Source organism: Trichechus manatus, unplaced genomic scaffold, assembly GCF_000243295.1.
Source record: "Trichechus manatus latirostris isolate Lorelei unplaced genomic scaffold, TriManLat1.0 scaffold00025, whole genome shotgun sequence".
Lineage (NCBI taxonomy): Eukaryota > Metazoa > Chordata > Mammalia > Sirenia > Trichechidae > Trichechus > Trichechus manatus.
The window spans coordinates 4,237,594-4,260,409 of record NW_004443961.1 but is presented as its reverse complement, the minus strand read 5'-3'; the positions used below and the strand labels follow the sequence as shown (position 1 = coordinate 4,260,409).

The 22,816-nt window shown below is 43.4% G+C and overlaps 2 protein-coding genes across 2 annotated transcripts in view; one reads left to right on the top strand and one right to left on the bottom strand.

Moving 5' to 3' along the window:
* The first annotated feature begins 91 nt into the window (after positions 1–91).
* AK3 (adenylate kinase 3) lies at positions 92–16,959 on the top strand. Its single transcript, XM_004373476.2, has 5 exons — positions 92–317; positions 7,339–7,458; positions 10,187–10,359; positions 11,225–11,343; positions 15,927–16,959. The coding sequence occupies exons 1-5, from the start codon at positions 167–169 to the stop codon at positions 16,045–16,047; spliced, it is 684 nt and encodes a 227-aa protein (XP_004373533.1). The 5' UTR covers positions 92–166; the 3' UTR covers positions 16,048–16,959.
* A 5,073-nt stretch (positions 16,960–22,032) lies between these two features.
* The window catches only part of CDC37L1 (cell division cycle 37 like 1, HSP90 cochaperone), a 31,449-nt gene continuing 30,665 nt past the window's right edge, over positions 22,033–22,816 (bottom strand). Inside the window, exon 7 of the mRNA XM_004373475.2 lies at positions 22,033–22,622. Coding sequence (XP_004373532.1) covers positions 22,521–22,622 — 102 coding nt within the window. The 3' untranslated portion in view covers positions 22,033–22,520. The remainder of the gene's footprint in view (positions 22,623–22,816) is intronic.

Genomic DNA, 22,816 nt, shown 5'->3' with positions numbered 1-22,816 from the left:
GGGGGCGCGCGCGGGACCCGGTGACCGCGGGTCGGGCCGGGTGGGGCACGGGACTGCCGCCTCACTTCCGGGAGTGCCGAGGTCTGCGCGCTGCGGGCGGCGGGAGCGGAGGGAGAGCGCGCAGGCCAGGCTCAGGCCCACCTTCCAGCGGCTTCTCTCTGCAAGAATGGGGGCATCCGCGCGGCTTCTGCGCGCGGCGATCATGGGGGCCCCCGGCTCAGGCAAGGGCACCGTGTCGTCGCGCATCATCAAGCACTTCGAGCTGAAGCACCTCTCCAGCGGGGACCTGCTCCGGGACAACATGCTGCGGGGCACAGGTGGGGGCCCGGGCGGGGGCTGCCGATGCCCGGCCGCCGGGTCAGGTTTTGTGGGCGGGGAATGCGGATCGTGGGGTGCGGGCGGTGGAATGCAGGCGCGGGGACGCGGGGCCGGGGGTGCAGGTCGGCAGATGGGCGCAGTATTCCCATCGCTCCGAGGAGTGACCTCGGGCTGTGGGCGCCTGCGCGACGAAACCTCTGGCCTCCGCGGTCACCTTCGGGTGGGTCATCGGGGGAAGGCACTGGGCAGCTAGGACACGCTCGAAGTTCAGATATTAAAGGAAACCACTTGGCTTTGTTTGAGAAGCACACCGTGCCCTGGCCGCAGCCGCTTCTGAGATTACAGGGAACTGTGGCCTGTTCTCCGCGTGACCCTGCACCTAGAAAGCTGTCGTTACACTTGCTAGAGTCTTCTTTTCTTACTTTTTGTCGTTGTTGTTGAGATCTGTGGGATCTTGTAGTTCTGACCTTTCCCTCATAATCTTAAGAGGGAGTATTACTTTCCGGTTGTTGAGGTCACAAATTGGCTTTGATTTTGATATCCCCAGAGATTTCTTAAACGCGAAAGTTAATCTTGTGCATGGTCATCTGAAAGATTTTGTGTTTCATGCCAAATAAATTCTTGTAGCTCAGCACAAAATCTGGTCAACGAACTGTACACTTCACAATGGGCCAGTCTGGTGGTATGTAAATTGTATCTTAGGAAGGCTGTTTAAAAAAAAGTCAACAGTGGATCAGTTGTTTTTTCAAAAGTGTTGTACTTCTTTTTCTACAGACAGAACCCATTTTGAAACTACTTAAGAAAAAATTATAGAAGTAATGCTTGCATGAGGTAGAAGGATTGGCAACAGGACAGAGTGCATAAAACCCTCCCTCATCCTGTGCTTTTTCTGAGGGGAACAGTGTTTTCTCCTAAAATGTTGATTTATATAAAGCATATGTATCATTTATTTTATGCAGATATGTGATCATATATAGATAGATAGTCCCTGGGTGATGCAAATGGTTAAGCTCTCAACTATCAACTGAAAGGCTAATGGTTTGAACCCACCCAGAGGCACCTCCGAAGAAAGGCCTAGCAATCTGCTTCCGAAAGGTCACAGCCATTGAAAACTGTTCTGCTCTGCACAGATGGGGTTGCCACGAGTCAGCATCGAGTGGATGGCAACTGGTTTGGTTCTGGTTTTATATGTATATTCTGCACCAGCCTGTTTTCACTTTATATTTGGGATATTTTTCAACTTGCAGGCATAGAAGTCCATTTCATCCTGCTTAATGTATAGGTATCTAGTTGCTGAATCTACTATTATTAATTTAACCAGTCCCCTGTCGATAGACATTTAGTTTGTTCCCAGGTGTTTTTGCTTTTCTGCTTCAAAAATATCAACGTTTAAAGGAAAAAAAGAATCAGTCCGGAGTTTTTAGCTTGTCTCTTGGAGTTCTTTGGTTCAGCGCCTACCGTCTTCGGCACATTACTACTTGTATTTCATTCTCTTCTCACATAGATCTTTAATAATAAAGTGTTTTGTATAGTTAAACTTCAAAAGGTTACTGTTGGTTCACTTGCTTATTCTTGATGCAACAAGTTGAAGTAGTAAGGCCAGAGTGAGCCGTCCTGGGTACTGCAGTGGCCTGGGGTAAGGTTATCCACAGCACGAGGGGGTAACACATCCTTTAGAGTTCTTTGAGAAGTAACTGAGGAGTTAGGCTCAACTGCCTGGATAGGTCTTCTTCCCTGAAGAGGTAGGGATCCATTCATTTGTTAAAACACAAAACATTGTAACAAAAATACATTTAAAAGCCAATTAAATAAACTTCTTTTAAAAAATTGAGGAACAGTGCTGTTTTTGCTTCTTAGCACATGACATGCATATTGTCCTCTTCCGCCTGCTCCCAAACAAGAAGCCAGAGAGGGAGAGGAGGGGAATGCTGGGAGAGATGTTTAGCTTGCCTGGGCCCTGCCCATTCTTGGAATCTTTCCGGCAGTTCTTTAACAAGGAAAACAGCAAACGCTGCTTGGGGAGGTGGCTGGGGATTGTTATAGATCTTCTGTATCTCAGGAGTAAGGATCTATTCTCCACAAATATTTGTAAATGGATTGGATTTTTTCCACAAGATCAGAGCCAAAAGAAAGGTATAATCCTTTATTTTAAAAACACCACTTAATGTTTTCTGATAGTAAAAGTAAAGCACAGTGATTATAAAGGAAGAAAATTTGTCACGAAACTATTAAAAAAGAAAATTAGGATCCTCCCTAATTCTGCCTCCCCCTCCAGAGCGAATTTGAATGAACCCTTTGTTGCCTTTTCTTACATTCTTTTTTTTCTTTCTCTTTTTCTCTTTATTGCATTTGTATGTGTTTGCAAAATTGCTGTATTCTAAACGATTGCTTAGGTACCTTTTTTTCCTCACTTCAGGTTGACACATCACTGAACAGTCTTAAAAATGATCCGTAATTTCATGAAGGTAGTACAGTTATTTATGTAGGCATTTTTCTCTTGTTGGACATCTATGTTAACCATTCTTTCCTGTAATAAATGCTCTTGTAACTGTCCTTATACATGAACATCTGGCAGCATCTCAGTGTATTTCCTTCCAATAAATTCCCTAGTGTGGAGTTTCTGCATATATGGTACCATCAGATGGTGCTGCAGAAAGATTGTGCCAGCTTTCTCTCCAGTCAGCATCTCATGACAATGCTCTATTTTATCACCCAGAACTATATTTTACAACTAAGGCTTAGAACCATTCTAGCAGAAATGATGAACCAAAAACCCACTGCTGCCAAGTCAATTCTGACTCTTAGCGACCCTATAGGACAGAGTAGAACTGCCCCATAGAATGTCCAAGAAGCACCTGGTGGATTCAAACCGCTGACCTTTTGGTTAGCAGCTGTAGCTCTTAACCACTACACCACCAGGGTTTCGAAGAGATGAGGACATTGGAAACCCACCAACAATAGCTAACCTGGAGTAACAGTGACCACCCTGCTACTCCTGGAGTCTGGACACTTGTGTTCTGACCCGGACATTGTGTCCAGTCTTCTTATTTAAAGGGGAGCAAACTGAGTTCAAGAGAGGTTATAAGAACTTGCTCGATAAAAGCAGTTACTGGACGACTAGGGTGAAACCCGGGTCTCGTGTGCCAGCTGAATACCCTTTCCACTATGCACTATTTCCCAACTCGAGTTCATGAGATACTTTTAGGTAAACAAAAAAATTGTTGTTATCTATTTCAGGACCGGGCAGTGTTTCCTTCTGTTGTACACAGGGTTACTATGAGTCGGAACCGACTTGACAGCACCTAACAACATTTATTTCAAATTGTATTTAAAAAAAAAAAAAACACACCAAGCCTGTCATTTCATGGATATAGCTTATTAATTAAACAGCAACAACAAAAAGCTGAGTTGCTTTAATGAAAAGTATGTAGTAAATAATAATTTGGCTAAGGCAGAAACTGTGAGGGTGGCAGGTGGTTGTCCAAAGTTTGACAAATACTTTTTAAGATATTTATTTTTCTTTATTCTTCACACCCCATGACATGCCTGTTGTCCCCTTCTGTCTGCTCCAAACGTAGTGCATCTCATTTCTTCACATCTTTAAGTTAAACTCAAAAACCACTTTGCTGTCGCGTCGATTACAACTCATAGCGACCCTATAGGACAGAGTAGAACTGTCCCATAGGGTTTACAAGGCTGTCATCTTTCCAGAAGCAGACTGCCACATCTTTCTCTCACAGAACAGCTGGTTCAAACTGCTGACCTTTCGGTTAGCAGCTGAGCCCTTAACCACTGTGCCACCAGGCCTCCTTTTACTGTGCAGCCTAGTCATGCCTAGTTAGAATAATGTGGCTGGTGGTGGTTCTTGGCTGCTGTTGAGTCGATTCCAGCTCATGGCGACCCCATGTGTGCAGACTAGAACAGTCTCATGGTTGTGACTTTTCAGAAGCGGATCTCCAGGCTTGTCTTCTGAGGCGCCACTGGGTTGGTTTGAACCATCAACCTTTCAGCTAGTCGTGGAGTGCTCAAGTTATTTTATAATGGTAAAAAGTTAATTTGTAATTGGCAGTACATTTACATGGTTTGAAACGACAAAAATTATAAAAAATATTTAGTGAAAAGATCCTTTCCAGAGATATTTTATGAACATACAATCAAATGTTTACCTAGTCTTCCCTCTGGTTTTATTTATTTTACACAAATGATAGCATACTCTACATACTGTTCGACACAATATTGCTTTCCATAGGGAGTGCCACAGTTTTTTTCCCTAGCAGCTTTATTGAGGTCTAAATTACATACCATGTAGTTTACCCATTAAAATGTGCGATTCAGTAGATTTTAGTGTATTCACAGTTGTGCACACATCACCACAAGCAGCTTTAGAACATTTTACCACCCCTAAAGAGAGACCTCATGCCCATTAGCCCATGCCTACCCCACCCTAGCCCCAGCCCCTGGCAACCACTAATCTGCTTTCTGTCTGTTGATTTGCCTGTTCTGTACATTTCATATAAATGGCATATAATATGTGGCCATTTATGTCTGTCTTCTTCCACTCCAAATGGTGCTTTCAAGGTTCATCCATGTTGTAGCATGAATCAGTACTTCATTCCTTTTCATTGCCAATTGGAAGTAGACCACATTTTATATATCCATTCATCAGTTGATAGACATTTGGGTTGTGTCTCCTTTTCCATTTCTTTTTTATGGCTGCACAATATTTTATGGGTGCGCCATAGTTTGTTTAAATAGTTTAAAGAGCAGTTTTTACAAGGTGAACCTAATGATGAATACTGTCTCAAAAAAGTAGCCTTTTGCTGGATTGGTGTTTTTAAACAAAGTTAGGCCTTTTTAAAATTCCACAGCTAGCATCCAGGAGGATCCACGCAATCTTTGCTTTTCAACACTTTAAAGAGGGTCTTTTGCAGCAGATTTGCCCATTGCATCCAAGAGGATCTACACAGTCTGTCAGTCCGTCCACCCATCCACCCACCCATCCACCCATCCATCTAACCATCCACCCATCCATCTAACCATCCACCCATCCACGCACCCACCCAACCATCTGTGGATTCATCAAGCACCTAATGTGTGCTAGGCAGATACAGAGACGAGTGGATTTCCCAGGAGGTGCTCACATCAGGGTGTAGTGTGGGGGACAGGTGGGCAGATGGCCATGTAAACCAATGGTTTTAGCAGTGTGGTTAAGTGCTCCGGTAGAGACAAGTCTGTGACTTTATGGAGGTTGAGAGGAGGAACATTTGGTCACCTAGGTTGAGGGAAGCCTCCTGATTGATGAAGGGCCCTTTAAGATGTATCCTGAAAGATGAGTAAGAGCCAGTCAGGCAAAGTAGAGGAGAAAGGAGCTTGTAGGCAGGCTAGGAGGACCCCGAGTGTGTGGAGCTCTTTGCTAGGGGTATGGTTTCAGGGTAGGGTGCAAATGGGGGAGGCAAGGGGAGAGGTGAGGTGGGGCCTGAGGCAGATGGGCCTTTCTACAGTTTTGGAGTTGAGATTTCATCCTGAGGGTGTAAGGAGAGTGAATGGGGTGGTGGGGGGAGACCTGATGGTGCTTTACTGAAGAGGAGAGATTGGGTGGATGGTTGAGTGAGGTGTTTGTTTTCACTATAATGCTTGTGAAGTATGCCGTGCATGAAAGTATAATAATGTCAGTGTGTGGTTAAAAAAATAATAAAAACGAATGCCCATTTTCCCACCACCAGACAGGAAACCAGTACTTTTGGGGGTCCCTGTGTGCCCCTCCCACTCTTGTCTCCTTCCTGTCTCCTCAGAAGTCACCACTATGCTGACGGGTCTTTATCATTTGAGGAAAGTTTTTTAAAAGCCCTGAATTGGGTGGAAAGCTGTCGGTTAACTCGTCCCGTCAGTGTCCTCATTTTATTTTGACATTTTAAAAATAAAGTTTTATGTAGTTTATTATATAATGATGCTAAAAGCAATTTTGGCAGGAACTGGGTGCCTGTAAAACAGAACTATTATTTACACATTGGTTTGGCCTCTCTTTTGTATTTCATAGCTGCTCAAACAATGAGATATTTCCAGCTTACTGGGATATGAGCTGTGGTTGGTTTAGGTAACGTAAGTCACCAGACTTTAAGGGGAGGAGCCAGAATTAGAAATGGCTTCTTACATAATGCTGATAGTCATCTCTCAGACTAATGTCTCTGTCGTTTAGGACTTCTGATTACTACCATAAGAGTGGATTTGAATTTCCTTATTTTTTCCTAACCTTCCTTTCCTATTTTTATTTGTGTATAACTTTGTAGAAATTTCACTTATTACGAATAATTTACTTTGAAACTAGCTGTTTGTATTTTGTAGGTATGGAAGCTCCCAAATGTGTTAATTTTTGAATTAAAAAGAAAATAAGCTTTTCTATAAGGAGCCTATTTAGAAATAATATTAAATTACTAGGAATCAGACCAATAAATACTTACCAAAATCTAAATAACATGCTGGACTGGAAGTCCTTGCATATAATTTGGGGAGAGGGGAAGGTAAAAATTAGAAGTGTAAGTCACAAACTGCTGATAGAAAATCTGGAAAATACAGAAAAGTACAAAGATGTAAAAATCACCCATAATTCTGTCACACAGAGACAACTACCGTTAACATATTGATCTGTAGCTTTCTGTTCTCTTTTTGGTCTGTACGTTTACATTTTTATATTTCTATATAATTGAGATCAGGTTGGCTATTTTGTAGCCTCTGTTTTAATCGGAGCCCTGGTGGCACAGTGGTTAACAGCTACGGCTGCTAACCAAAAGGTGGGCAGTTACACCAGCCGCTCCTTGCAATCCCTAGGGGGCAGTTCTGCCGTGTCCTATAGGGTCGCTATGGATGGCAACAGGTTTTCTGTTTTTATCACAAAGTAGAGGATGCACATTTTCATATGTACACGCTACCCAGAGCTGCTCCTCAGGTAACCAGGGCCTAGGGGCCTGGGATGGAAGAAGACAAGTGTGCTTGCCCATTTGCTTTTCCACCTCTCTGCCATAGAAATTGGTGTGCTAGCCAAGACTTTCATTGACCAAGGGAAGCTCATCCCAGATGATGTCATGACTCGGCTGGTCCTTCATGAGCTGAAGCATCTCACCCAGTGTAGCTGGCTGCTGGATGGTAAGTGGAGCTGTCGCGAGCATTTATTGTTGTTAGGTGCCATCAAGTGAATTCCGACTCAGAGCGATCCTCTATGACAGAGTAAGACAGCCCCATATGGTCTCCTAGTCTGTGATCTTTATGGGGGCAGGTCTTTCTCCTGTGGAGCCGCTGGGTGGGTTCAGACGGCCAGCCTTTTGATTCGCAGCTGAGCGCTTAACCGTTGCACCACCAGGGTTCTGTTTTTAGCTGCCCAAGACGCTGAGCGCCGCTGGCCAGAGAATAAGCATTGATGGGCTAGAGACTGTCAGCAGGGGGCGGTTCAGGAGCCACCTGAGGCCTTGGACAAGCCGTGTTCCCTAGGCTTTGTCAGTTCTTTACCAGAACAGAAAGAGGGAGGTGAATCACATGATTTCTAAGCTCCCTTCGGATGTGTCTTTATTTCCACCTCCCTTCCTCTGAGAATATTTTATCACCTGGAGGGTCACCACAGAAGGAAGTAGGGAGGCTGGAAAAGTAACTTAAGGCTGTAACTTTCCCAGCCAGCGGTGTGGCCGGAATCCTTGAAGAAAGGTGGAGTTTTCAGCTTCTAATTATTGCTTTGTTGATATTTAGGGGGCACAAAAGAGATTTGTTTTTTAAACTAGAGTAAGTCTTTCCTTGAAGATCTGAGTCATAACATCCTTTTTTGGAAGAGGGTACACTCATCTGGTCTTGCTATTTATGCATTCTTCTCTCCTAGTCGTCTCCATTCTCCCACGCATAGTTCACATGCACAGAACCTGCACACACACGTGCATTCACAGCACACACATGCGTGGGCACACACGCACACACGCATGCCAGCGCTCGGTGTTGCAGTATTCACCAAGCTCTGCAGCCCTATCTCCGGGTTTACCCTCCAAGAAGAAGGCATGCTATTTTCTAATTTGCCCAAAGGTTCCATGTGGACTAGACCTGAATCACGCAGGGGAAGGAAAGGACAAATGGAAGGAGAGTTGGGCAGAACATGACCTTGGTTTATTTGTTGGAGCTAGTGTTAGGGATGAGTTGAAAAGCCCAAGGAGAGCTGTCTGGAAGCTTCTTGTGTCGGGCGAGCAGAGGAAGGAAGCAGGACCAGGAGGTTGAGAAGGAGAGAGGTGAACTGGGAGAGGAAGCATTTCCTAAATCCCTTGATTTCCTGTAAGGAAGAGTCTAGAAGGAAAGGGAGTCAACAGACAGTGCCTGAGTGAGCTTACACAGGAAGGGAGGTGGGCTTGGTTGTGAAGAGTGAATTAGTGACTCGGCAGAGAACGGCTGTGTCTTAGGCGTGTACTGTGTGGAAGGCATGTCATCCTCAGTACTGTGTGCGATAGGGACTCTGTCTTATGTCTGTTTTATAGGTTAGAAATGGAAGGGTAGGTCACAGAGCCCTTAAGTGACAGAGCAAAACCTGGAAGGATGAGCCCCTTGCTAGGCCTGGGGTTGGGCAGTGTAGGGGAAGGGTTAGGGAGCCGGGAAGATGGAAAGACGGAAATTACAGAGTGGGGAGCAGCACTTGCTGTAAGCTGGTGCTCTCAATTGTGGCCTCTCAGACGTGTTTCTGTTTCACGGTGAAAACTTTAAAGCTGTGTGGAGGAGCCGGGGTAGACCAGTCACCTCTTGCTCAGAGAAGCAGGGGCTTGGCCTACACCCGCCGCACATATGAGCCAGTTCTTTAGTGGGTGAATTGTGGGAAGGATTCCCATCCCCAAAGTTCTGTCTCTCAGGGGCTTAATACACCCGATGTTAGTCCAGTTTCTTCCTAGGAGCAGGCATGTTGGTTCTGAATGGAGTGTGAAAGATATAAAAAGGGGCAGTAGGTGGAGAAAAGGGCAGAAATGACACAGATGAGAGGGAGATGTAGGGTGAGCCAAACCAGCGTTGTCAACGGCTGTATTGACAGATGGCTGGGCTGCCTGCTGTCCCAGAGCAGAGCAGGAGGACCAAGGATGCACCTGGGAATGGCGCCGCAGGGGCATCTCCCAGCAGCAGCTTCGAAGGGTTGCCCTCAGTAGCTGATCTACGTAGTTGTGGTCAGCCTTCCTGGTGCGTCTTTCCTTTTGTTCAGATTGTTGTTGTGGTGGTTGTTAGCTGCCCTGAAGTTGGCTCCTGACTCCTGGTGACCTCATGCACAATGGAACAGGACGAAACGCAACACTGCCCGGTCCTGCGCCATCCTCACAGTCGTTGTTATGCTTGACCCCAGTGCTGCAGCCACTGTGTCAGTCTATCTCGTTGAGGGTCTTCCTCTTTTTTGCTGACCCTCTACTTTACTAAGCATGTTATCTTCTCCAGAGACTGATCCCTCCTGGTAACATGTCCAAAAGTACATGAGACAAATCTTACCACCCTCCCTTCCAAGGAACATTCTGGCTATACTTCTTCCAAGCAGATTTTTTTGTTCTTTTGGCAGTCCGTGGTATATTCAGTATTCTTCGCCAACACCACAATTTAAAGGCATCAGTTCTTCTTCGGTCTTCCATATTCATTGTCCAACTTTCGCATGCATGTGAGGCGATCGAAAATACCATGGCTTGGGTCACGTGCACTGTAGTCCTCAGAGTGACATCTTTGCTTTTTAATGCTTTAAAGAGGTCTTTTGCAACAGATTTGCCTAATGCAATGTGTCATTTGATTTCTTGACTGCTGCTTCCATGAGCATTGATTGTGGATCCAAGTAAAATAAAGATTGCTCAACACTAATTCTTTCTTTTTTAAATTTTAAAAGGTTTTCCAAGGACAGTTCCACAGGCTGAAGCCTTGGATAGAGTTTATCAGATAGACACGGTGATTAACCTGAACGTGCCCTTCGAGGTCATTAAGCAACGCCTCACTGCTCGCTGGATTCATCCAGCCAGTGGTCGCGTCTACAACATCGAATTCAACCCTCCTAAGACCGTGGTGAGTAGTTGTGGTAGAGCTGACAATGGCCTTCCACGTAGCAAACTGCCCCCCCAGTCTTCTTGCCTTGCAGACCTGCAGGCATAGGTATTGTGAACTTGGAAATCCTGTACCTGACCAGAACTCCTAAGGTATATTCTCAGGCTGCTACTGGGTGTAGTCAGCTAAGCCTAGTCCACTCAGGTTGGTAGTACACACGTCCCCAGGAGCAAGCAGTGAACTACTTGGCATTGAGCTGATGCTGACTCATGGTGGCCCCATGAATGTCAGAGTAGAACTGTGCTCCATAGGGTTTTACGTAGCTGATTTTTGGGACATAGATCACCAGGACTTTCTTCTGATGCACCTCTTGTTGGACTCGAACCTCCAGCCTTTCAGTTAGCGGCTGAGTGCACTAACCCTTTATACCATCCAGAAACTCCATCCAGGAGCAACAGGGGTTTGTTGTTCATTCGGAAGCCTTGATTTTTTTCCAGTCTCTGCCAGGGAATGTACTAGCAGTTAGGGCTATTGGGATTAGGGACACCTTCATTTATTTAGGGCTTGCAGTTGAGATGCCTAGTCTATAGCTGAATCTTTTTGTATATACATGAAATTATTTGGAGGCAGCTTACAAAACCTTTTACTCCAAGGGGACCGTGACTGCCACTGTGGAAAAGATCCTGGGGTCTCCTGGCTCTGTGTCACAATTATGTCTTTGGATTTGATTCCATCATTTAAAACTCAGCACATTTTTGTGCTTGGTGCTTGCATAGAGATGATGTCTGTTTAAGAATTATTTTAAAATCACATCTGTTTGAAATACCCTTCAGAAGTATCAGGCTGGCTTTGACGTGGGGAATCAGACCTTCTAACTCCCGTTTAGGGCGTTGACGACCTGACTGGGGAGCCTCTCGTCCAGCGTGAGGACGACAAGCCGGAGACGGTCATCAAGAGGCTGAAGGCGTACGAGGCGCAGACGGAGCCGGTCCTGGAATATTACCGGTGAGCGCTGTGCTTCCCAGAACTTTTCTTGTATGATGACGCTGGGCACACAGGAGGGTCCTGAGCCTGTTTTTGATTGTCCATGCTGTACAGCAAAGTGCTAACATAACAGAAGACCCAATTCAAAGTGGTTTCAATAACAAGGGGGAGTTATTAGCTCGTGTTACAGCAAAGCCCAGAAGGTAGGCTGGGCTTCAGTCAGCCACCGGTTTGATTACAGCTGTGTGTGGCTCAAAGGCTGCCGTTCTGTCAGCCCCGCCTTCTTCTGTGCTCAGGCAGGCTTCCTCACAGTTGCAGGGTGTTACCAGGAACAGCCAACACCTTCTCGTTCGTGAAGGAGGAGGTGGGGCACCTTGCCCCACTCAGAATGCCTTGCAGTGTTTTAAAACCAAAGTTGCCGTCAAGCCTATTCTGGCTCATGGAGACTCCATGCTTGTCAGAATAGAACTGTGCTCCATAGTGTGTTCAGTGGCTGACTTTTCAGAAGTAGATTGCCAGGCCTTTCTTCTGAAGTGCCTCTGGGTGGACTGGAACCACCAACCTTTCGGTTAGCAGCCGAGCATGTTAACTGTTTGCACCACCCAGGGACACTGTTTTAGGCCTGAGTTACTGCCCATCTCTGAACTCATCACCGGGGTGGGAGGGATCACACTGACTGGTCCACACCTGCAGCTGGGGGTGGGCCAGTCTCACCCAACTCTGCTGTCTGGTGGAGGGAGGGCTGGGGTGAATGGGGGAGGCAAACCTGGTAACTTCCACTCCCGGAGCAGTACAAACAGTGAACTCGCTCAGGAGTTGCCATGAATTGGAAATAACTTGACAGCAACTGTTTGTGTTGGTACCTATGCCAGTAGAGGACGCGGTAGCATGGAAGCGTCTCAAATGGCAAATTCTCGTCCGATCACTTATTTGACTCAGTAATGGTCTTTAGAAGCTTATATTCTAACACGGTTTTGTCTGCTCTTCAGATAATTCATATTGCACACAAATCTGGGAATCTACTGAATGAGGGTCGGTCTGACTCAGCTAATTAACAACCCAGTGTCCTTATTCAGCCCTGCCTCCTTACAGAGGATTGCTTGTGCCTCCTTTCCTTTCATCTGTTCTCATGCTGAAAAATAACTGAGCGTCAGGCATGCATCCTGGTTAGAGCACAGACTCTGGAGCCAGACTGTCCAAGTTCAAACCTCAGCTCCACCAATTATTAACTTGGCCTTAACCTCTTGCTCAGAGCCCTGATGGCACAGGTAAAGAGCTATGGCTGCTAACCAAAAGGTCAGCAGTTCAAATCTATCAGCTACTCCTTGGAAACTCTATGGGGCAGTTGTACTCTGTCCTATAGGGTCGCTATGAGCTGAAATCGACTCGATGGCAACGTTTTTTGGTTTTTTTTTGGTAACCTTTTGCTTAACCTCTGCCTATTTTCTTCTCTGTAAAATGGGGTGATAACATGTAGGGTTGAAAGATTGAGTTACCATGTGTAGCTCTTAGAACTGTGCCCGACACCTAGTAAGCACTCTGTAATTATTAGCTAATACTGCTGTTGTTAGTAATAGGGTAAGTATGCAGTGAAATCGGAAGGCATAGTCTCCACACTGCTGTATTAGTTATTTTTTGGGGGGTGAACTTACAAAGAGTTGGCGATTCACTCTCTCCAGTAGCTGTTACTTTACTTTTGTGATTGGTATACTGATCCTGGCTCTGCAGGCGCCCAGCTGTGTGGCGCTGGGCAAGGTATTTAACCTCTGTGCCACAAATTCCTTATCGGTAATATCTGAGCAATGTTAGCACCTACCTCAGGGCGCGGTGAAGGGAATCCTGGGAGATGATCCCCATAAAGACACTCTTGAATCACTGTTAACTATTGCAGTTTACTCCGTCACACGCTGGGCTAGGCCCCTGGTCCACACTTAGATCCAGTCCCTGCCAGGTCCCCAAGAAACTGTCCTTCTGTACGTGGGTGTTGTGGGGAGCTGGGTAAACAACATCTGTCACGGTGTGATACGTGCTTATATTAATCGGGAACCTAATCCCCAGTAAGCAAAAGGGGAATTTGTGGGCCTTCTAACTTAAAAGTCCAAAGGTAGATGGCTGGGTCCCAGTGTTCACACAGCCTCATCAGGCCTTGGTCGCTCTCAGCCCCATCTCAGGGGCAGGGAGGGGGCTCTTTCTGGGTGGCAGCCCCCCAGCGCTCCAGCTTACATCCTCCCGGTTCAGCTTCCCCAGCAGGAAGGGGAACCTCTTCTGCCAGGTAGTTCCAGCAAAAGTCCTGGGGTTGGCGCGGATCAGCTGTTATCATGTCTATCCTTGGAGCTGGGCAGTGGGGGCGGAGACTGGTGGAGAGCCTGCTTCCCAGAGGTCAGCGGAAGGGAGAGGCTCTCATACTGGACAGATGAAAACAACACTGCAGGGCTATTAGTAGAGGTAATCACGGAACCAGTGAAAGCAATCAAACCACTGAAATCAGTTGCCTTGACGCTCTGACTCACAGCCACCCAGTGTGTGTCAGAGTAGAACTGCACTCCAAAGGGTTTTTAATGCCGATTTTTAGCAAGTAGATCGCCAGGCCTTTCTTCCAGGGCACCTCTGGGTGGACTCGAACCTCCAACCTTCACATTAGCAGCTGAGTGTGTTAGCCATTGGATCAGCCAGGAAGGGGTTAGTTCTGTCAAAATGTGGGGAAGGAAGCTGGGGAGGGCTGCAGAGATGAAGCAGTGACTCAGGTCACTATCTTAAAAGAAATCCTAGTCTCCCTAGGCTTCCTGCTTATGCTGTCTCTTGCCATTAATTCAAGCTTTTCCCTCTAACTTCCACAGGTACAACTAGTAGCAGCCTTAACCAGAAATGGAAAGGGGTATTTGCAGCCACCTTAGTGATGGGCTGCATTGTTATTTTAAAATACTAACAGTTGTATTGTTTTCAAAACTCTTCTCAGCAGTGGGACACTTCTAGCGTAATTAGGTCTGTGTTTACGAACAGGAACAGGATGCTGTTACTCTATGGAGGACCAATTGTTGAAGCTGTTCATTTCATTACATGGAAGTGAACCTGGCAAATGTTCGTGCAAGGGAGAGCTTTAGGACTGAACAGAGCCTGCCGCTGTGCCCTCAGTAATTAACCCGCTTGTGAGACTGGCTTGATTTTAAAGTGGCTCTTCCAGAAGCTTACCACAGTTACGAAGCTCGGTGTCTTGAAAGTTTTATATGATGCCTGTGACTTCTGAAGCAGGAGGGCGTCTATACTGTCTGCAGAGTACTGTATTGGTGTGATTTCTTCCCTTAGTTGTTTCTTCCAAGAAAACAGTGGGAATATTTGTTAATCTCAACTGTAGTAAATGCTATGAAGTATCGAGAAAGGAATAGTTTTGTCCCCAGTGAAACCTTGGAAAACCTAGCAAGGATTGCAGAGGTTTGTGGAAAGTAATAAACCAGAGTTCTCCACGTGCTCTTACGCAGCCTTTAACCAAAAAATCCTGTTGCTGTCAAGTCGACTCTGACTCATGACGACTCCATGTGTGTCAGAGTAGAACTGGGCTCCAGAGGGTCTTCCACGGCTGATTTTTCAGAAGTAGATCACCAAGCTTTTCTTCCGAGGCACCTCGGGGTGGACCCGAGCAGTTTGCACCACCCAGGGACTCCTAAGTACTGGCTAACCAGTTGCCGTCGAGTCAATTCTGACTCATGGCGACCCCATGTGTTGCTGAGTAGAACTTCACCCTGTAGGGTTTTCAAGGCCGTGACCTTTGGGAAGCGGATCGCCAGGCTGTTCTTCTGAGGCGCCTCTCGGTGGACTCGAATAGTCTGCAGCACCCAAGGACTCCGTGCAGCCTTTAGAGGGTGCGCGCGCACACACAGGCAGCCATACCACGTTGGGGAAGGGGAGAAGCAAGAGGAAGGCCAGAATCTCTGGAGGCGATGTGTGTAGTTTGAAAGGCAGCTGGATTCTGATCTCCCCTCACCACACTGTCCCCAGGAACTGCAGTAAATGGACTTTGGCTGCCCGCCCGGTGACAAGCCAGGCAAATCTCCCTGGGGGAGATGGAGAAACCCACTAGGAAAAAGTAAAAACAACACTTTTTCTTCCTGTTTACTCTAAAATTCAGAGGGCAGAATAGAGGGAAAAAAAAAAAAACCTAGGTGAAAAGAAGGAGGGACAAGTATTAGAAAGCTCTTTCTGCACATAGGTAAGTGGACAAAGGAAACCAAAGGGGACTCCAGATTCTGCCAGACCCCAGGTTTGGAAACCTACCAGCTGAGTGAGCTGGGCTGTACTTTACATCTCTAAAACACAGTTTTATCAGGAAAGTTGAGCTCCGAAAGAATTACATGAAGTATTGTATGTGAAGCACTCAGTGCGGGGCTTAACATACAGTGGGTGCTGTTCTTAAGTGACCATTTCCATAAGCCCGAGGGCACAAAAGAAACCAAAATCTAGGCTTTCCCACGCCCGCACTGGGCGTCGTTTTAGATCACAGACCTGCCCTTACTGAGCCCCCTAAAGCCACATTATCACCTTCTACAGAATCACTCTGACATAGCTCATCAGAACACTCAGACCTGTGCTCTTTTTCTCCCCATCTTTAGGAAGAAGGGGGTGTTGGAAACATTCTCTGGAACAGAAACCAACAAGATCTGGCCCCATGTATATGCTTTTCTCCAAACAAAAGTTCCACAAACAAACCAGAAAGCCTCAGTTCATCCATGAGGAAAAATGCAAGTAATTAGTGCAATGAGCAGAACCTTCTCCTCATCCTAAGACTCCTGCACGTATGAATTCTTTGAAAATGATATTTTGATTTCTATTGATTTTTTTCTAGATACTAAGGATGTGCCAGATGAGTCAGATACTAAGATTTCTCTTCTGAAATTGTCTAGTGTGTTTTATTCAGTTATCTTTTGTGGGTGTGCAATCATAAAACATCAGTGATGTCTTAACAAAAATTTTTTTAGATCAAAATGAAAAGAGCAATTAGTAATCTGATTTTTGTTCAGTAAGAGTAAGTGGTTGATAAAGGTTTCCATGTTTTTCTGGAAAAGTAAACAAAAAAAGACATTATACTGATTTGGGGAGAGTATCTTATCGAGGCATATATATAGACTGATGCCAAGTAGAGACATTCCTAGCGCTGTGGGATGTGTTTTTGTGAGACACTGTATCTCTAAAATTCCAGAAAAAAACAACTGGATTTACAGATCAGTTGCAGAATGCAAATTCACTGCTGCCTTTAAACTAAGAAACGTACAAGCCGGCCATATATACTCTTATTTATTTTGTTGTTAAACGTATCTTCCTTTTACTTAGAATTTCCAATTTGCTATAAAAATGTGTCAGAGCATTTATGGTAATATTACTTCAGTGACTGGGTTTCTTTTGAGAAACCATGTGTCCTGAGGGATATGATTTATTTAGAATTTGACACTGTAAGTTCCTGGTTAAGCATCGAACCTGAAGGACTTTAATTCAGTGGTAAATGTAAAGTCTTAGGTTTTCCAGTGTGACTCAGGTTAAGAAATGTGTGCTTTAGGATGTACCTGCCAGTTTCTCTACGATCAAAATGTATGATATGCTTTGATGTTTAACAAGTACCAAAAAAAAAAAAAAGGAAGAAAGGATAAAGAAAACTTGTGGCACTATGTCGGAGCCCTGGAGGCGCAATGGTTAGGAGCTACAGCTGCTAACCAAAAGGTCAGCAGTTCAGACCCACCAGCTGCTCCTTGGAAACAATATGGGGCAGTTCTACTCTGTCCTGTTGATTGCTGTGAGTCAGAACCGACTCCATGACACCTAACAACAACAGCACTACATAAAATAAGCCTACTTGGTCATTAGGAAACAGATCAGGCCTACCTGGGGAAAATGCCCGTGACGTCAGTAGCAATCATAATTAGTAACCAAGGTGGAGTAATAAAATGACTTGACATGCCCTTTTAAAAAGGACCAGGAATTTAGTTTGCTGAAGAAGGGCTTCTGAATTCCTGATCAGAGAAGTTGATACCTGCCAGCTGTCCTATCTTAAGGATTCTGAAAGAACCAGGCGAGTGTGATCTGAGCAGCCAGTATCCTAGATTCCTTAGTGGGGCAGCGAGGACACATGATTATGTCCTATGGCCGGTAGGAGTAGGGTGATACCAGGTGGAAGAGAAACACAACTATATCTTAAGAGGCATATTCAATCTTCTTTTAAAAAAAAACCCTGCTGCTGTTGTTGCATCTGACTGGCAGTGACCCTGTAGCAGAAAGCAGAACTGCCCCATAGGGTTTCCAAGGCTGTAAATCTTCCCGGCTACATCTTTCTCCTGCAAAGCAGCTGGTGGGTTGGTTTGAACTGCTCACCTTTCAGTTAGCAGGCGAGCACTTAAGCACTGCACCACCAGGGCTGCTACTCTTACTTGGTGCTAAATGAAATCAAACAAATTCCTGCACGAGTTGTTTGAAAATTTGGCCCATTTTACTCGTCACTTAATATACAAATGCCAGCGAGTAGTTCTTATGTATTTTAGGGGGAAAACTTATTTTTCTTTCTTCTGTTTTTCATTCACTGTTGATCTTGCAGAATGGCCCAAGGCTTTTCAAAAGGATTACAGTAAATGTTTCATTCTTTACAAAACTTTCTATAATGCCTTATTTGAATACTGTGTACTTTCAAAAAATGTTTTGAACTACTAAACTTATGGATTACCACTAGGTTATACAACATGTATTAATCTTTATTATAATAAAATTGCATTTCAGAACTGTGGACATTACTTTGTCTTTGGTGCCTCTCAGAGCCTTTCCCATCCCACTTTCTGTTCTGCTGCCCTGAAGTCTCGTTGATTTTATCTCCTGCTAGAGTACTGTAGCCATACTTGCCTTCCTGATACCCTTCAGAGTTTGGAAATTAAGAGGTAGAAGAACACAGCTATGAAAAATTTTAAGTCTTTTTCCCATGTGAGCATTCCCTGCCCCCACCGAACAATTAACCCAAAGTTTTGCACATTCATCCATTACTTTGGGAAATGCCTGTAATGACTTTTGTCTTCATTAAACAAAAAGAAGTTTTTACGCTGGCTAAGAGTTGGAATCATAGACAGTTCTAAGAATATCACTGCTGAGTAGCCCATCCGGCTAACTCAACATAACGTTGATATGCCTGTCATGACTTACGTGCCGTGTGGAAATATGTTTGGAGCTGCATGCCATGACGAGAAGCTACTAAGCCTTAGGTTCTGTTTCTACTGAAGGAGGACAGTACCTCAAGCCACTACTGTTTTCTGGAGCAAGAGCCAGAGTTGGCTGGGTTCTATCTTTTATAAGCAGAGTGTGCTGGGGGGAAAACAGATTGGCAGTTGTTAGCACCACCCAGAAATTTTATGTCCACTCTCAGTTCTATATGAAATAGGTTAAATATAGCCTCAACTTTCTAAATACTGGCCCATGGCTCCTTTGCCATAGCTATATACGGTAGCATTCCAGCAACACCAAATGTGACTAAGACAGAAGCCAGCCACAAGTCACTGTAATGAGACCTCAGACTATATTAAATTGCTGTAGAACTTGCAACCAATAGCAAGAATAAATTTGAGTTTTAAAACAGGTGTCTTCTCAACAAAAGAAAATAATCCCCCGATGTTGATAAACTGCAGAAATAGCTTTTCTATCTTTGCAATTTTGATTTTGGGAGTTATAGTTCAAAAATTTTAAAACATAGTCCATTAACAGTCTAGTTGTGGTTAAAGCTGCTGGTAGAAGCCAGTGTGCTTTAGAGGCCATAGTCTGCTCTGCACCCCACCCCTTTTATTTTAGCTTACTGATGATCACCATTTCTCCATACTGAGCACTAAGCAAAAGCTGTCATCAAATTGCACTTTGGAACGATTTTCCCAAAGTGTAAATCAGTGTGGCACTGTGTCATGTTTTTTACAGGACTCAAAAGTAAGTACATGAAGAACAAATAGCATGAATAATTACACTAGTTAAAGAAACCAAGTGAACGATGTGGCTATATATTCTGGGAATTTTTTTTTTTTAATAATCATTTTCATATTTGGAAAAGATCAAACTTCAAATCTGATTCTTCAAGACTTAGAATAATGGTTTCAACTTCACTATTGGTAATCAATCCAAAATCAACTTTTATTCATCTTTGTATCCCCCACCTCAAGTTAGCTCACATAGTAAGCAAGCAAGTATACATTGGGTAAATCAGCTTCTCAGAAGAACCTGTGAAACCGTACATACATGTCCATCATATACGGGAAATGAATGCATAGAATGTGGGGGTCTCATTAAAACACATATGGTAACAGTGGCAAAACGGAAATAAAAAGCCTGGCCTCAACCTAGACGAGTACCATTTCTGTCACAACTCAATTTAAACACTGAAATACAGGCCTTACTTTAAAAGCCTAAAATTGAGACTAGTGAAGTGACATCTTTTATTTTTCTCTGAAAACATCCCAAGGGTAATTTCAGATCACTCGACCTAAACCCACGACCGTTTTCCCCCATCAAAAAATCCACTTACTAAACCAGCTTCATGTTTTTCGTTAGGCAGCATGTTAATTCACTCTTAAAGGAGGAATATGAATGCTAGTCTGAAAGAAGAGAAAGACCTGATTTTCTTCAAGAAAAGTTATAGTAGATGGTGAGCTCATTAGGCAAAATTTGAAAGACCCATTAATGGTGTAACTGGAAGAGAATGTTACCCATCTGTCTGTTCTCATCTATCTTAATGATTTAAAATCAGCATTTCCACCACTAATGGTATAACCAGAAGAGAATGTTATCCGTCTATCCTCAAGTAATGATTTAAAATCAGTATTATTTCCACCACCATTGATAAAATGAGATGGTTAACATGGAATAAATGGAGTGATGGCAATTTGGTTTTAAAAAAAATCTTTTATTAGAAGACAAATTCTATCAAATGAAAGAAGAATCTTTGATGGACATTTTGATGTCAAAGACATCTTACTCGTCTGGACTTTCCATGGTTGGTTTCATTTACTTAGGGAAAACTGTCCAACCTGAAATAGGAATTATCCTTTTGCTTAGTATATTCTTCCTCACTATTTTTAAAACAGAGGACATTTCTCTTGGTAGGAGTTAGTTCTAACTACTAAAGAAAAATAAAAAGGATGTCAATTTACTGTTCTAAGTACTAAAGTACTGCTAAATATCCCAAAATAAATCCAATCACTTTCAGACACTCAAAATAGAGAACACTTCCCTTTGAAAATAAATATATATATATATAGAGAGAGAGAGAGAGAGAGTCAAATTTTAAAGATTGGCTCCTTCAGTAATTCCTGTTTTAAAAAATAAAAACAACCTTCCAGAATAGTTTACTCAATTTATTGATACTCTGTTTCCTTCCAGCCATCAGTCATTCATACTTCTATAACTTAAAGAAGGCAAAATGAAATTCAAAGCAATTTGGATGCTTACAGGAAAATCCTGGGAAAAAGGGAAGTTGAAGGAATGAAAATAATGGTTCGGCTAACATCCGTGTGAAACCGGGGCTTTTATTTTTGTGTGCATTATATTTGATGGGAAGGGCTTGCTCCAGAACAGAATATAAAGAGAGAGACTCAGGGTACTTCTATAACTAGCTCATTGGTAAAAAATAATAATAATTACAAACCGATGAATATTACCATATAAATTAGTCAAATATTTTATTATTTATTATAGAGTATATATATCAAAAACACAAACTTTTATTCTGAAAATCAGGAAGATTGTGATGTACAGCTGAAGTATGATTCAGTAATTCCAGTCCATTTCTATGAGTACTAAGTGCCCGATCACCTTAGCTAAAACAAGGTGCGAATGAGGCCAAGGTCCCAGGTCTGACCACCATACGGGTCCCTTAGCATTATTTGGTTTCTCAAATGGAGACACGTATTCCATGGTTAGCCATCTTCCACATCTTCCACGTTTGCTACTAGTCTCAAAGGGCACTGAACCAAAGGCTGTTCCCAATACAAATTCAAAGCTTACGTTCCTATTGAGTCAGAAGCTTAATCCTCAAATAGTAAGGATAGCATAATTAGCACTGTCATCTAATTCCAAATAAAATAAATCATCAAATATCCTGGCATATTTGAAGTGAATTATATGGAGACAGAGCTAAAGACAGCAGAGCCAAATGTAATGAAAGCCATCACTGCAGATAAGGGTCATCAAATTATTTGAAACAAGCAGTTGGCAACTTGAGGCAGTTAGCTCTACAAGATTTCCCTTCTGCTTTTTAAAAAAGTCCTTGGGCTACATCAGAGCGAAATAAACAATAATCATAATTCTTAAAGTCAGATTCTTCTTCCTTTTGTTCTTGCAGGCCATTAGTATTCCTATAAAACTTGCTCCCTGAGAGATCCCAGACAATGTTAAGTAAAGAAATTAAGAGTGAGCTTTAAGTTGATCTTATATATATAAAAAATCTATATTTTCCCTATGTTAGCAGATTTGGTTTTGAATCCCAGCTCTTATCACTTTTTATATCACTACAACCCTTAATATTAAAAAGTCAACAGGGTAGTATCTACTAAGGAATACAGCTTTAAGGATATCTGGGGGGTAAATTTAGTGTCTTATATCAAATTTATACTATCGTCAAGTATTTAGCTGATGGTGCCGAAAATACAAATGTAGTATTACTACTTTAAGGGGAAAGACTAATTTGTACCACCCAGTTTAGTAAAGCAGATTATCAACTACTGATTTATTGCTTTTAATATGATGATACACCAGATTTGACAGCTAAATTCGAAGTAAGGTACAAGTACGTTTTTATCTTTAATCATTTTGTAGAGTACGACATGTGTAGATCCATACAAAAGGGACTGCAGCAGATGCCTCCTAGAATCAACCAGTTCTTGTAAACATTGAATTTGTGCACATTTTCATACTTTGATTCCAAAATTGAGAACAATAAGATTAAAGGCAAATTTAGTAGCCAAAAAAACGTCCAGTTTGACTTCCTGCAAATTATGGTACCACTCCTCTCTTCAAGAAACAAAACAAACCTAGCAGCACATTAAAAAACAAAACAAAACGTTTCAGTACTCTTTTCTTCCCTCCCATCAAAACCCGAACAAAAATAAAGTGCAGCACCCATAAAAGTGTCGAGAAAATAGCCAAGTTCCTCCTTTCTTGTAACAAAATAGTACTTGGCCTCAGCAGTCTTAACCAAATTACACAGTGTCCATCATTTTGGGTTCATCATCTTCTTTATGTACCACTGAGTTTAAACTGCAGAGAGCTGTATTGATAGAATACTGAAGATAATCTGGATTCTGGAAAACAATGTAGGGGAAAAAACAACACATGATAACCAGTTTTAGGCCAGCTGATGCAACCACACATTGTTTCCTATTCTCTATTTCCCAGGAGTGTACTACAATGGGCAGGAAGATGGACTTGTCAGACTTGGGCTGAACCCCAAGAAAATACAGAAAACACAGCTATTGTCATTTAATCCAAAGAGATG